Source organism: Nannospalax galili, unplaced genomic scaffold (assembly GCF_000622305.1).
Source record: "Nannospalax galili isolate Female #2095 unplaced genomic scaffold, S.galili_v1.0 scaffold1199, whole genome shotgun sequence".
Taxonomy (NCBI): Eukaryota; Metazoa; Chordata; class Mammalia; order Rodentia; family Spalacidae; genus Nannospalax; species Nannospalax galili.
Window position 1 is genome coordinate 554145 of NW_008342713.1, and position 13174 is coordinate 567318.

General features: G+C 39.4%; 1 protein-coding gene across 1 annotated transcript in view; it reads left to right on the forward strand.

Annotated features, from left to right (window-relative positions):
• Positions 1-13174, forward strand: part of Fam126b (family with sequence similarity 126 member B) — a 70354-nt gene that overhangs the window by 515 nt on the left and 56665 nt on the right. Inside the window, exons 2-3 of the mRNA XM_029566264.1 lie at positions 749-804; positions 10029-10208. Coding sequence (XP_029422124.1) covers positions 749-804; positions 10029-10208 — 236 coding nt within the window. The remainder of the gene's footprint in view (positions 1-748; positions 805-10028; positions 10209-13174) is intronic.

Sequence of the window (13174 nt, forward strand, 5' to 3'; positions counted from 1 at the left end):
GGAAAAAAACACTTGTACCAGCCCTCTATAAAGTTATTCAAGACTCAAACAATGAGGTAGGAAGATTCATATAATTGTTAATTTCTACATTGTAAAATGAAATGTGTGTACTAAAACCACAAAAACATAAATTTTGTAGTTTTCTGTCCTCACTTGTGAATCTGGAAGGCTTCTTTCTGCTGGTTTTCATTCTGGTAGTTGCTTTGGCTTTCCCCATTCCCTCTCCTTTTATAGTTTCAAAGTTTTGGCCATTTTTTTCCTGGTGAGGGCAGTGTGCTTTGATTCTCGACTTGAGTCACCATCAGTCATCTCAATGAATTATTTTAATTTGAGGTTTTTTTTCTTCATGTTCTGGAATGTTTCCTTCTCTGGAAGTCAAATTTTAATTGCACTGATTCATCCTTTATTTAATATTGTTTGATAATTTAGAACTGTTTATAACCACTCTGATGAATTATAAATGTACAACACAAAACTCATGCTGTTATTTATTAAGTTTACCCTAAAAAATGATCAGAGGAAGCACGTTTTTAATCTAAATAGTAAAGTTCAATAAACTTAGAATAACAGTCAACTATTTTTCAACATGTGATAGAAAGGAGAAAATGCAGCTATTTTGTGCTGAAATACACACATTATCTTTCCATTAACACATTGTGTGGCATATAGTTTTATCCCACTGGACTCATGTATGCTTTAAAATGAAAATGAAAGGAACACACAGGAAAGTAGCTTCTTATCTTCCCAGATACAGCCTCCAAGAGTGCCTCTGCTGTGTACTGCAGTGAGTTTGAAGAATTTCAGGTAATCATCTCCTAACCAGCAGTTTAACTCAAAGCGCATCTTCATTTTGTCCTGTCACTAAAAGCTTGCTTTATTGACCTCCTTTCCTGTCTCCTGTGTTTGGATTGGCTCTCAGACTTGCATCTGTTCTTATTTGTAGCAGCAGCTGCAGGATTCATTTGCTTTTTTTTCCTCCTGTGATATATTGCTGAATTTTTAAACTTTAGCATGGGCAGTGTATATATACCTACACATTTCCTTCTTGGTCAGAAGTATTTGGAATTTTCTAAATAATGAATATGTGTATATGCTACCCCTAGTTTTGCACTGTCTTAACATTTAAGCTTTGCTTATTAAAAATCGTTTTATGCTCTTCTCTTTAGATTGTAAGCTCTCCATGGGCAGTGTTCATATATATTTGTTACCTTCCTGGGATGTAATATTTTATCATGTATGCAGTGAACATTTAATACGTATTGATTGGGCTTGGGATGTGACTCGGGTTGAGTGTTTACTTAGCATACTTGTGAGACTCTGTTTTCAATCTCCAGCATAAATGAATGAATGAATGAATGAATGAATGAATGAATGAATGAATGAATACTGATTAGAAAATAGTGAAATAGCCAGGCGTGGTGGCACACTCCTTTAATCCCAGCACTTGGGAGGTAGAGGCAGGCGAATATCTGGGTTCAAGGCCAGCCTGGTCTACATAGTGAGTTCTAGGCTAGCTGGGACTACAGGGGACCCTCTCTCAAAAAGACTGAAAAAAAAAAGAAAAGAATGAAATATAAAATGATTCTAGAATCTTTAAATTTTAGGGCTCACAGAGTATGAAGAGTATCCTCTTTTCTAAAAAAAATACTTTGAAAGCTGTGTCTTTTTTTTTTTTCTTTTGTTTTGTTTTGTTTTTGAGACAGGGTGTCACTTACATAACCCTGGCTGGGCTGGAGCTCACCTGTGTAGACCAGACTGGCCTTGAACCACCTGCCTCTGCCTCCCAAGTTCTGGGATTAAAGGCATGAACCCCCATGCCTGGCTGAAAGCCATGACATTTTCAAAAAGCTATTCAGACTATTTTGTATTGTCATGCTTCATAATATTAATGTGTGGGACCTCAGAGTAATGGATAAAATGGGAAAACTACAGCTTGAGAGATCCAACTTAAGACTTAACTTCTTTCTTCTTTCCTTTCTTTCTTCCTCTCTCTTTTCTTTCCTTCCTTCTTTCCTTCCTTCCTTTCTTCTTTTTTTTTTTTGAGAAAGGGATGAGTTATGTAGCCCTGACTGGTATTGAACTCACTCTATAGACCTTGTTGGCCTCAAACTTGCAGAGATCTGCCTGCCTTTGCTTCCCAAGTGCTGGGATTAAAGGCGTGCACCACCATGCCAAATTTTAGCATTCTTTGTAATTGACAAATTGCTAGGACAGGTCTGGGTTTCTGTCCTTTTTACTGTCAAGTCAGAAGCTTCTAATCATGCATTTAGACTTCAGAAAACCACTATAATAAATTCTGCAGAATTTCAAAATAGTTCTTCACTTTAATCATAGATGAGCACACTGTGAATCCTGATTTTATTATATTCTCAAACATAATCAGATGTGTTAACAAGAAATTATTTCAGAAAATGGTTATATCCTTTATTTAATATGAATTTGAAGTTAGAACAATCTTAAAAAATTTGCTTTAAAAAAATAAGTTTGCTTTGAAGACATTAAGTTCTTAATGATATGTATTTCCTGTAAGTTTAATTTTATATGTCATTGCTAATCACTATTACAGCTTGAGTGTTAATCTCTAGACCAACCATCTTTATTTTTTTCTCTTTTCCTCTTAACAGACCCCCATAGTCACTGTAGTACTTCCAGTTTTGAGTCCTCCAATTGTTAGCAATATCATTTTTCTGTGATTTGAATGTTCTTTTCCCCTCCTCAGTATAGGTTAATTTCATGTTCATCTTTACAATCATTCCCTTGTAAACATTCTTAGCTCCTTTGCCTCTTACTCTCCTCATTCACATTCTTGGGGCAAAATCTCAACTCACCATGTTAATCATCCATCCCTATACTCACCCCCAACTTACCATGTTAATCATCCATCCCTATACTCACCCCCAACTCACCATGTTAATCATCCATCCCTATACTTGAGCAGCTGAACATGCCTAGAGAAAACACAATTTTATTGATTTCTCCTCCTTAAATTCAGGGCTACAAATCTCAAATGAGCACATGGAAATCTTAGTTTACTTCCATGGAACTCTTCCCACTGTTCATGTTATATTTTCTTTGAATTCATAATCTTATTGTTTGTTTTATATTTTCTTTGAATTTGTGCTTTTACTCCCTCTTCCTGTTCATTTTCATCTTGCTCTTCTAGGCCATTAAAAATAAAAAATAGCCAGGCATGGTGGCACACAACTTTAATCCCAGCACTCAGGAGACAGGGACAGGTTGATCTCTGGCCTATGTAAGCGAGTTCCAGGCCAAATGAAGCTACAGCAAGCAAGACTCTGTCTCAAAAAAACAAGAGGGCTGGAGAGATGACTCAGCAGTTAAGAGCACTGGTTTTTCTTGAAGAGGACCTGGGTTTGGTTCCTAGCACCCACAGAAGTCTGAAACTCCAGTTCCAGAAGATCTGACACCCTCTTCTAGTCACGCACATACATACAAAGTACTCACACACACAAACTAAAAGAAGAAAATAGGGTCTTTTTTTTTTTTATTTGAGTGGCATGGGGCTTATTTTTATTATGTAACTTGATGTGTCTTTTGAAGCAAGTAGGTGGTTCTGTTTGGAAGCACCTGGTCTTGCCACATGGTGATGACCCCCACTCCTCCCTTCATCTCTTCTGTCTCCACCTAGAGGGTGATCAGAATCTGCCCTCCAGAACCAAGAAAGGGCTGTTCCAACATGCAGCTCAGCTGCCCCTGCTACTGGCAGATGCTGGCAAGATGAGGGATCATCAGTGCTCTGGGAAACTCAGCGATGGGGTCAACCATAGACCCTGACCACAGCCAAAGATCTCAGAAGTTGCTGCTCTGGATGTCAGCTGTTAAGTCCCGGCTAGAGGGAGACGATTTCTGCCCAGCTTGGAAACTTCCCCTTACCTTGGCTTTATGTGAAGTCAAGGATATGGGGGTGTGAGTGTGTGGCGTCCTCCCAGCCTTGACTTTTCAGGTCATATGACATTAGCAAACACTTCTTTATAGCACCTTCATTTCAAAATGGGGAAAATGGGCTAGGAATATAGCTCAGTTGGTAGGGTCCTTGCCTAGCATGCACAAAGCCCTGAGTTTGATTTCTCAATACAATGTAAACCAGATGTGGTGGCACTCTCCAGAGGGTAAACAGAAGCAGGAGAATCAGAAGTTCAAGGTTAGGAGCTGAGGACGTGACTTAGTTGGTAGAGTATACATGTATACTCAGTTTCTTAGCATACACAAGGTCCTGGGTTCAAGCCTCAATAAAATAGATTTAGTGATTCATGCCTGTAGCCTGTAATATCCACACTCTGGAGGTACAGACAGGAGGAGCAGAAGTTCAAGGGTAGCAAGTGGGAAGTCAGTCTGGGCTACATAAGATCATTAAAAAAAAAATAAGTTCAGGGTCATCCTCAGCTACATAGCAAGTTTGAGATCAGGCTGGACTATGTGAGATCTCACCTCAAAAACAAATAAGGTAAAATAAAATAAAATGGGGAAACCATCCCCACCTCAGAAGGTTGGTGAGAGGCACAGAGTGGTGCTCTATTTATGGTAATCACAAATAAGACAGGGGCAAGTTAGGGAAATGTGTGTAGGATTCATGGGCACTGGTTTTGCATCTGAAGCTCTAGGGCATGGGACTGACCCAAAGTGGAGTTTGAGGGCCTGTAGAAAAGCATTCAGGTCCCAGCCCCATACCTCAGTTGAGCCATCCCCTAATCATGCAGCTTTTCCTCTAGAAAGCTGCAATAAGACAGCTGATCTTCAGGGCTACTTTGTGTCTTTGAGGTTTAGGGCAGTTCCTAGAGGGTGAATCTGTGTAGTGCACATCCACTGGAACACTGTCTCTGACCCCCCTGCTGAGTTCCACAGACTCAGGTGCACATGAGCCTCTCCCTGCCCCTGCTCCTTAGCCACAGCTGAAAGCAAGAGTTCACTCCTTCCTGAAGATGACCAAGAATACTCTTCCTGGAGACTCAGGACTGACTGCCACATCTCCCTAGCCGGGAGAGGCAAATAGCAGCAGTGGTGGCCATTTCTCCCATCTTTGGGTTTTTTTTGTTGTTGTTGTTGATGATGATGATGAATTTTAAAAACTACTTTATTGAATTTTTGTGTATTTCATACATAAAATCATCTTTATACCCTCTCCCCCTCTTTCCTTTTGGCACCCTCCCATAGCCCCCCCCCCTGCACTGGAGTTCATATAGTCTGTCATTTGTGTTAAGGCCTGTTGTGTAAAGTTAGTGACCCAAGATGTCCCTCAGTGCAAGTTCATCCATCAGGGTTTAGTCAGCCTATCTAGTGTCTCTCCCTTCAAGAAGATCAGCCCTTCCTCACCATTAGTATTCAGCTGCCAATAATTCTTCAACTAGATTGGGGCTTGCTGTTCATTTCCACAGTTCTGTGCTAGATTTTTGTCTGCCTAAGTTTGTGTGGGTCTTGTGCATGCTGACATCATTGCTGTAGGTTTGTGTGAGAAGGGTCCCAGGAGCCTGTAGGACCACTTCCATATGGTCATGCACCTCCTCCCTGGCTCTTATAATCTTTCTGCCCCCTCTTCTGCAATGGTCGCTGAGCCCTGGGTGAGTGGACCTCAGTGTAGGAGTCCTGTTCAAGGACCCACACTCTGCTGACTCTTCTCTGCATTTTGGCCATTTGTGGCCTTTTGTGTTCCTGACCCGCTGTTGCATGAGGGAGCTTCATTGTTGAGAACTGAAAGATGCATTAGTGTTTTCTTATCCCTTGTTCTGTGTTCCTTGAGTCTTAGGTGTAGAAGTTGCATCCTAGATGTGCCACTTAGGCTTGGCAATTCACAGAGAATCTCTGTTTGTGACCAGTGGTATAACTCTGTAATCACTGTTGAAAAAGAAGCTACTTAGATGGGTGCTGACTGGGATACTTGTCTGTAAATTTAAGGAGGGGGACTTTTCTTTTCCCACTCATATCTATCACTTAGTACTGTCTCTGCTCACACTCCTTTTTTTTTTTTTTTTTTTTTTTTGCTCAGTAGGTGGAATGAAGTAATTATATTCCATGTGTGTGTGTGTGTGTGTGTGTGTGTGTGTGTGCGTGAGAATATAGACATACATGTCAGCTCTTGCCTTCCACTTTGTTTGAGATCTAGGTGTGTGAGTCCCTGGATGTTCTGCTGTGCCTCTCAGCTTCCCATAGAAGTGCAGGGGTTATAGATGCATGAATTCATGGAATCTAAACTCATCCCATGAGACTTGAGTGACAAGTGCTTTACCCATTGATCTCTCCAGTCCTACCCCATATTCCTTTTTTTAAAAAAAACTTCTTTGGATTTTACCTTCTATTATCCATCCATCTCACTTCTTTGGCACTCTCCACAGGTGGACTTCCCAAATTATTGCTTTTTCATAGCTTCTGTCTTATTGTCTCCATTTCTTCACTTCATATTTATTTCTCCCACTCAAGTTAGTGGCTTAAGGGTCCATTATTTCTCCCCAAAAGTGCTTTTATCACTTAGTATGTCTCCATAATTATGTCTAAACAGTGTTTGCTTAATTTAGGAAAGGTGTCATTTATTCCTAAGCTTTTTTTTTTAAGTCAAGGATAATTATTAATACTTTTTCAGTGTGCTTGGTAGTACTGTCTAATAGGATTTGGATTTTTTTTGTTATTGCTTTTTTGAGACAAGGTCTCATGCAACTCAGGTTTGCCTTGAACTTATTGTGTAGCTGAGGATGACTTTGAACTCTAATCCTACTGCCCCATCCTACCAAGTCCTAGGACTGGGAATTTGAGAACATAGCATGATACAAATGCTTAGAATGAAAGGTTTTAATAGTTATCATTGGCAAGTTTTTACTGCTCATTTTTAGTGGTGTTTGATTATAAGTTAGTGGATTGCCAGTACCTCCCCCTTTAAAAATAACAGAGTAATAATTTTAGAATCTCTATTTCTTTGGTATGCTTAATTAAAATCTAGTGTCCTGTATGCCAGATACTTCTTGCTACTGAGAAAGAGAGATTAATGTCTTCATAACAGAAATTCATTGTGATTGTATCATCACCCATGAACATTTAGAGAAGGCAATCTTTGGAGAATCTTTTACTAAAGGGAAGAATGAATCTGAATTATAAGTGTGTGTGTGTGTGTGTGTGTGTGTGTGTGTGCGCGTGTGTGTGTGTGTGTGTGTGTGTGTATTTGTTTGTTTGTTTGTTTTTTGTCTTTTTGAGGCTTGGTCTCCCTGTAGCCCCAGCTGAAACTAAGTATATAGACCAGGCTGGCTTCAAACTCACAGAGAGTCTCTTGTTTCTGCCTCCCAAGTACTGGAATTAAAGGCGAGCACTACCATTCCCAGCCTAGTCAGTTTTTAATGTGAAATTAAAAGTCATAACCGGTTTTGTTTATTCTGCAGTCACTGGAGCAAAACTATTAAAATTATTTATTTTTATGTGTCTGGGTGTTTTGCCTACATGTATGTAAGTGCACCCATGTGTGCAATGCCTGAGGAAGCCAGAGGAGGGTGTTAGATCTCCTGGAACTGAAATTATAGACAGTTATTAGCTACCATGTGAGTGCTGAGAACTGAACCCAGGTCCTCTGTAAGAGCAGCCAGTGCTCTTTTGCCATCTCTCCAGTCTTGTAAAAACATTTTAAATTGGCAGTATGTGAAACTGCTCATTTTCTTCAATTTTTAAGATTATGAAGTCCCTTGCTAACACAAGAATCATTAGCCAATTAAACTTTGAAAAGCCTATTTATATGTTACTTTTCTCCCCTACAAAATCTTGTGTATGTGTGCATGCATGTGTATGTACAAGTATGCTTCCTGTGTGACTGTGTGTATTTAGGCCAGTGGTATGCTTTGAATATCTTCCTTTATTTTTTGTGATAGGGCCTCTTACTGTTTAAGCTGGATTTGGCTAGTCAACAAGCCCTGGGGAAATCTGCCTGTCTCCCCTTCGCCCAGCATTGGGAATTATGGGTGCACCCTGTCATGCCCAATTTTTACATGGGTGCTGGGGATCTGCACTCATGCTTGTACAATAGGCACTTTACTCATTCAGACATCTCCCCAGCCCCCAAAATTATTTATTTTTTCATGTGTAGAAGTATTTTGCCTATACACATGCAGATGGACCTGAGCATTGCAGTGCATACAAAGGCAAGAAGAGGGCATTGGATCCCCTGGAACTGGAATTAAAGACAGTTGTTAGCTGCCATGTGGGTTCTGGGAACTGAACCTGTGTCCTCTGCAAGAGCAGCCAGTGTTCTTAACCATGGAGCCATTGCTCTAGTCCCTGTCCCAAATTCTTTTAAATAAATACAGTTGGTTGGATGAACACAAGGAAACAGAAGCTTTCCAGGTGGCTGGGAACTTGCTCATATGAACTTACAACAATGGTGACAGTTGGGGCTGGAGAGATAGGTCAGTGGTTAGAGCACTGGCTGCTCTTGCAGAGGACCTGGGTTCAGTTCCCAGCACCCACATGGCAGCTAACAACCATCTATAACTCCAGTTCCAGGGGATCCAACACCCTCTTATGACCTCCGTGGCATTGCATGACATGGGTGCACTTACATACATGCAAGCAATAAATGTATACCCATAAAATAAAAATAATAAAAAAATTTTAAGTTATGACAGCATACACAAGACTCATACAAACTCAAACGAGACAAAAACCCAGCATAGAAGTGGGAAAATGGATAAGAAGCCCAACCTTAGCTGGGGAACTATTGGCAACTGATCGCTGCTGGGTGAGGGAGAGTTGGTCTTCTTTAAGGGAGTGACACAAGATACATTGACCAGACTCCAGTGGATGGACTCACTAAGGGACATTTGGGAACACAAACTTGACACAGTAGGCCTTAACATATATGACAGAGTACATGAAATCTGGCGGGGGGGGGCTAGCAGGGAGTACAGATGGGGAGAGTGTCTAGATATGATCAAGATGTATGAAATGCACAGAAATTCAATAAAAATTTAAGATAAATAATTAAACAAATAGAATTAGATTTTTTAAAAGATGTATTTTTTATGAGTGTTTGCCTATATGTATGTATACCACGTGGATGCCTGGTGCCCATGGAGACAAGCGAGAAAAGGGCATCAGATCCCCTGAAACTGGAGTTAAGGATAACTGTGAGCCACCATGTGGGTGCAGAGAACCAAACCCCAGTCCTCTGCAAGGGCAGCCAGTGCTCTTAACCACTGAGCCATCTCTCCAGCCCCTGATTAGTAACATCTTAAATCTGTTTTTACTTCCCTTATATGTATTACAACTATTATAGTAGCTATAATTTTGGATGCCTAAACCGTATGTATTACAAAAATCTCTTCGACTGATGAGTGGTATATAATTTAAGTCATAGCCTTACTTGAAATATGAAGTTATTTTAATTTTTTAAAGTGGAGGTTAGGCTGGCAAGATAGCTAAGTTGGTGGGCTAGAGAGATGGCTCAGCGGTTAAGAACACTCACTGTTCTTGCAGAGGACCTGGGTTCGAATCCCAGCACCCATATGGCAGCTAGCAACTGTCTGTAACTCCAGTTCCAGGGGATTCGACAGCCTCTTCTGTCCTCCTCGGGTACTGCACGACATGGGTGTACTTACCTACATGCAGGCAATACACACATACTCATGAAATAAAAAAAATAAATAAAATATTTTTTAAGAAAAAAGATAGAAAAGTGGGTAAAGGTGTTTGTTGCTAAGCCTGATGACCTGAGTTTGATCCCTGGGAACCATGTGGTAGAAGGAGAGAACTGAATCCCACAAAGTTGTCATCTGACTTCTATATATTTGTCGTGGCATGTGTGTGCCCTTACTTAAATAAATAAGTAAATGTTAAAAAAATTTTAAGTGGGGGATAGTAAGACTTGGTAAGAACAGAAAGGGAAACTCACCAAATAGAAATGTAGTGCATCATATCGTACTGTACATTAAAAAAATATAGTGATAATGCTGTGCATGGTAGTGCACATCTCTAATCCCAGCACTAAGAAATATAGTTACAGCCAAAACAGTGGAAATAACTATTGTACTTTTTTCCTTTAGCTCCTGGAACCTGTCTGCCACCAGCTGTTTGAGCTCTATCGTAGCTCTGAAGTTCGACTTAAGAGGTTCACACTGCAGTTCTTGCCAGAATTGATATGGGTTTATCTACGGCTTACAGTTAGCCGAGACAGACAAAGTAATGGCTGCATTGAAGCACTTCTACTAGGAATTTATAATCTGGTGAGTTGAAAGTGATAATTTAGGAAATTTTAAATATTTTTGAGAGTTCTCTGAAATATTTGAGAAATACTTGGAAAAATTAATTGAAATGTCTATTAAATAATTTATTTGAACTAAGTGTAAGGATAAACATTTTATAAATTTGGTGAAGATATAATTGATAACAGTGTTCATATGACTTTAAAGCATTTTATTCAACCAAGTTTATGGATACCTTTTATAGAAATATCAAGTCGAATACTGAAATGAGTGGCCTGCTTTAGAGCACCTTTTCTACTGGAGAAGACACGTTCATAGATGGCTAATAATACTGAGTTTGTGTAGAAAGAGGATATGAGAGAGAAATTCAAATGTAAGCCAAAGGTATGGCAACTTTACTGAGGAAATGGATTCTGAAAAGGTCTAGTTCAGTGGAGTTGAGAAGAGAGTAGGTGAGATTTTAGGACGTAATCAAGTGAGCGTAAACAGCAGGAATGTCAAATTGTGTCCTTAGAGTTGAAAGTACTTTGAAGCACAGAGTATATGTACAAGCTAAGAAAGATGATTTCAGTTTCAAAATTTTTTTATTTTTGAGGGGTGGGTGTTGTTTCTCCCCTGTGTAGCTCAGGTGTACCTCAGACTCAGTATGTAGTTACAGGCTGACCTTTAACTCTTCACTTGATCGTGGGCCATAAGCTCTCTGGTCATCCACTTCAGCTTCCTAAATGCTAGGATTACAGGCGAGTACCACTATGCCCTGCTGGAAAATTATTTTAATGTGAAGAGTTTAGGTTTTTCTTTAATAGGCATTCACTGGGAAAACAAATCTTGGAGAGTTTTGAGAAGAATTGTATTAGGAGGACAAATCTAGTGGTGATATGTACAGAGACTTTGGAATTATAAATTGATTTAATCAACACTCCTTATATTTTTAAGGCTATGGATGTAATCATAAGGGTACTGGGTATGGTAGAGCATGTCTTTAATCTCAGCACTCAAGAGGCTGAGGCAGGAGGATTATGAGTTTGAGGCTAGTCTGGGCTACCTAACAAGACCCTGCCTCAATAAAACGAAATAAAAACAGAACACAGAGCAAGAACTGGACATGGAATTTCCATTTTTCTGAATAAAGGGTATCAGTTAAAGGAGAAAGTCCAAACACTTCTGGGATTCTGTTTTTTTTTTTGTCGTTCTTGTTTAGTTTTGTTTTTATGTTAGCCCAGTTTGATCTAGGACTCATCCTCTTTCTGCCTCAGCCTTCTGGATCCTGGGCTTATAGTTAAGCACTACTATACCTGACTTATATACTGTTATATTATATAGTATATTACATATGATATATTACAGCATATTATGATTTTATAAATCTGAATGAAGTAAAGAAAGAAAAGAAAGCTTTCGTACTTCAGAGATGGAAAAGCCTTAAATGGAACTTAAAGTCTGTAACTTGATTACCTTGCTAAGACAGAGAGTATACTTTAGAAAAAGAACTTTAAAAGGTGATAAGGACCAAGGTAAGAGAAAGTACAGGAAAACTTGAGACTATCTACAGAAGACCTTCTGAAAATTGAGTAGCAAGGCTTCCTTCCTATGCAATACAAAGGAACAAAATGCCACAAAACCAAAGCTCCACCTTTATGAACCTCTGCACACAAGTGGATAGTTACTGTAACTCATTGAACTTTGAATATTTTAAATGAATTTTATAATCATTGAGTGGGAGTGACTGAGAAACCATAACATTTATATTTGTGCTTAGTTTTAGAATGTGGTGTTTGCTTATGTAAATTTTCATTCAAAATGTATTTTTTGGTTGTGAGCCTGAGTCTTTAACTGCTATACCAGCTCTCCATCCTCGTTCAAAATATATTTTTTATTTTATTGTTTTTGTCATTTTATGTGTATGATGTATTGCCTACATATGTGTGAGTGTACCTGTGTTGTGCAATGCCCGAGGAGGTCAGAAGAAGGTGTTGGATTCCTTTAGAACTGGAGTTACAGGCAGTTGTTAACTGCCATGTGAGTGCTGTAAATCCAGCCCAGGTTCTCTGCTAGAGCAGACAGTGCTCTTAACCACTGAGTCATCTCTCCAGCCCCCAAAGTGTTTGTTTGGGTTTGTTTTTTGTTTTGTTTTCTTTTGTTTTTGTTTTTGTTTTTGTTTTTGTTTTTGTTTTTTTTTATCTTTTTGAGACAGGGTCTCCCTGTAGCCTCAGCTGGCCTGGAACTCACTATGTAGACCAGGCTGGCCTTGAACTCACAGAGATCCACCTGCCTCTGCCTCCCAAGTGCTGGGACTACAGGTGTGCACCACCACGCCCAGCCAAAGTGTACTTTTTAAAGTGTAGTTTGATCATAAAATTTTGATACGGTGGGCTAGGGAGATGACTCAGCTGGTAAAATGGCTCAGCAGACAAGAACACTTTGCTGCACAAGCATGAGGACCTGAGTTCAAGTCCCTAGAACCCACATTAAAAGCTGGGTATGGGGGCTGGAGAGATGGCTCAGCGGTTAAGAATGCTGGCTATTCTTGCAGAAGACCTGGGTTCAAATCCCAGCACCCACATGGCAGCTAACAACTATCCATAACTCCAGTTCCAGGGGATCTGACAGCCTCTTCTGTCCTCTGTGGGCATTGCAAGACACAAGTGTACTTACCTACATGCAGGCAATACATGCATACACATAAAATAAAAATAATAAAATATTTTTAAAATTATTTAATAACCACGTGATTAGAAGAAGCATTTCATTACAGTTTTAACGTATTCTATAACAATTTCCGAGCAAAGATACATCTCTTTCAAAAGTGGCTGTAAATTTTTAGGTTCACAGTTGAATTAATAGTTATACAATATTGAACTCAGTATAAATCCTATAAGACATAAAATTGAATGAGGTTTTTTAAAAAAGATCTCCATTTCATTTTAAAATATACTGTTTCCTACAGAAAAACTCATTTTTAATGCTACTAACACTTAGATGTTTGC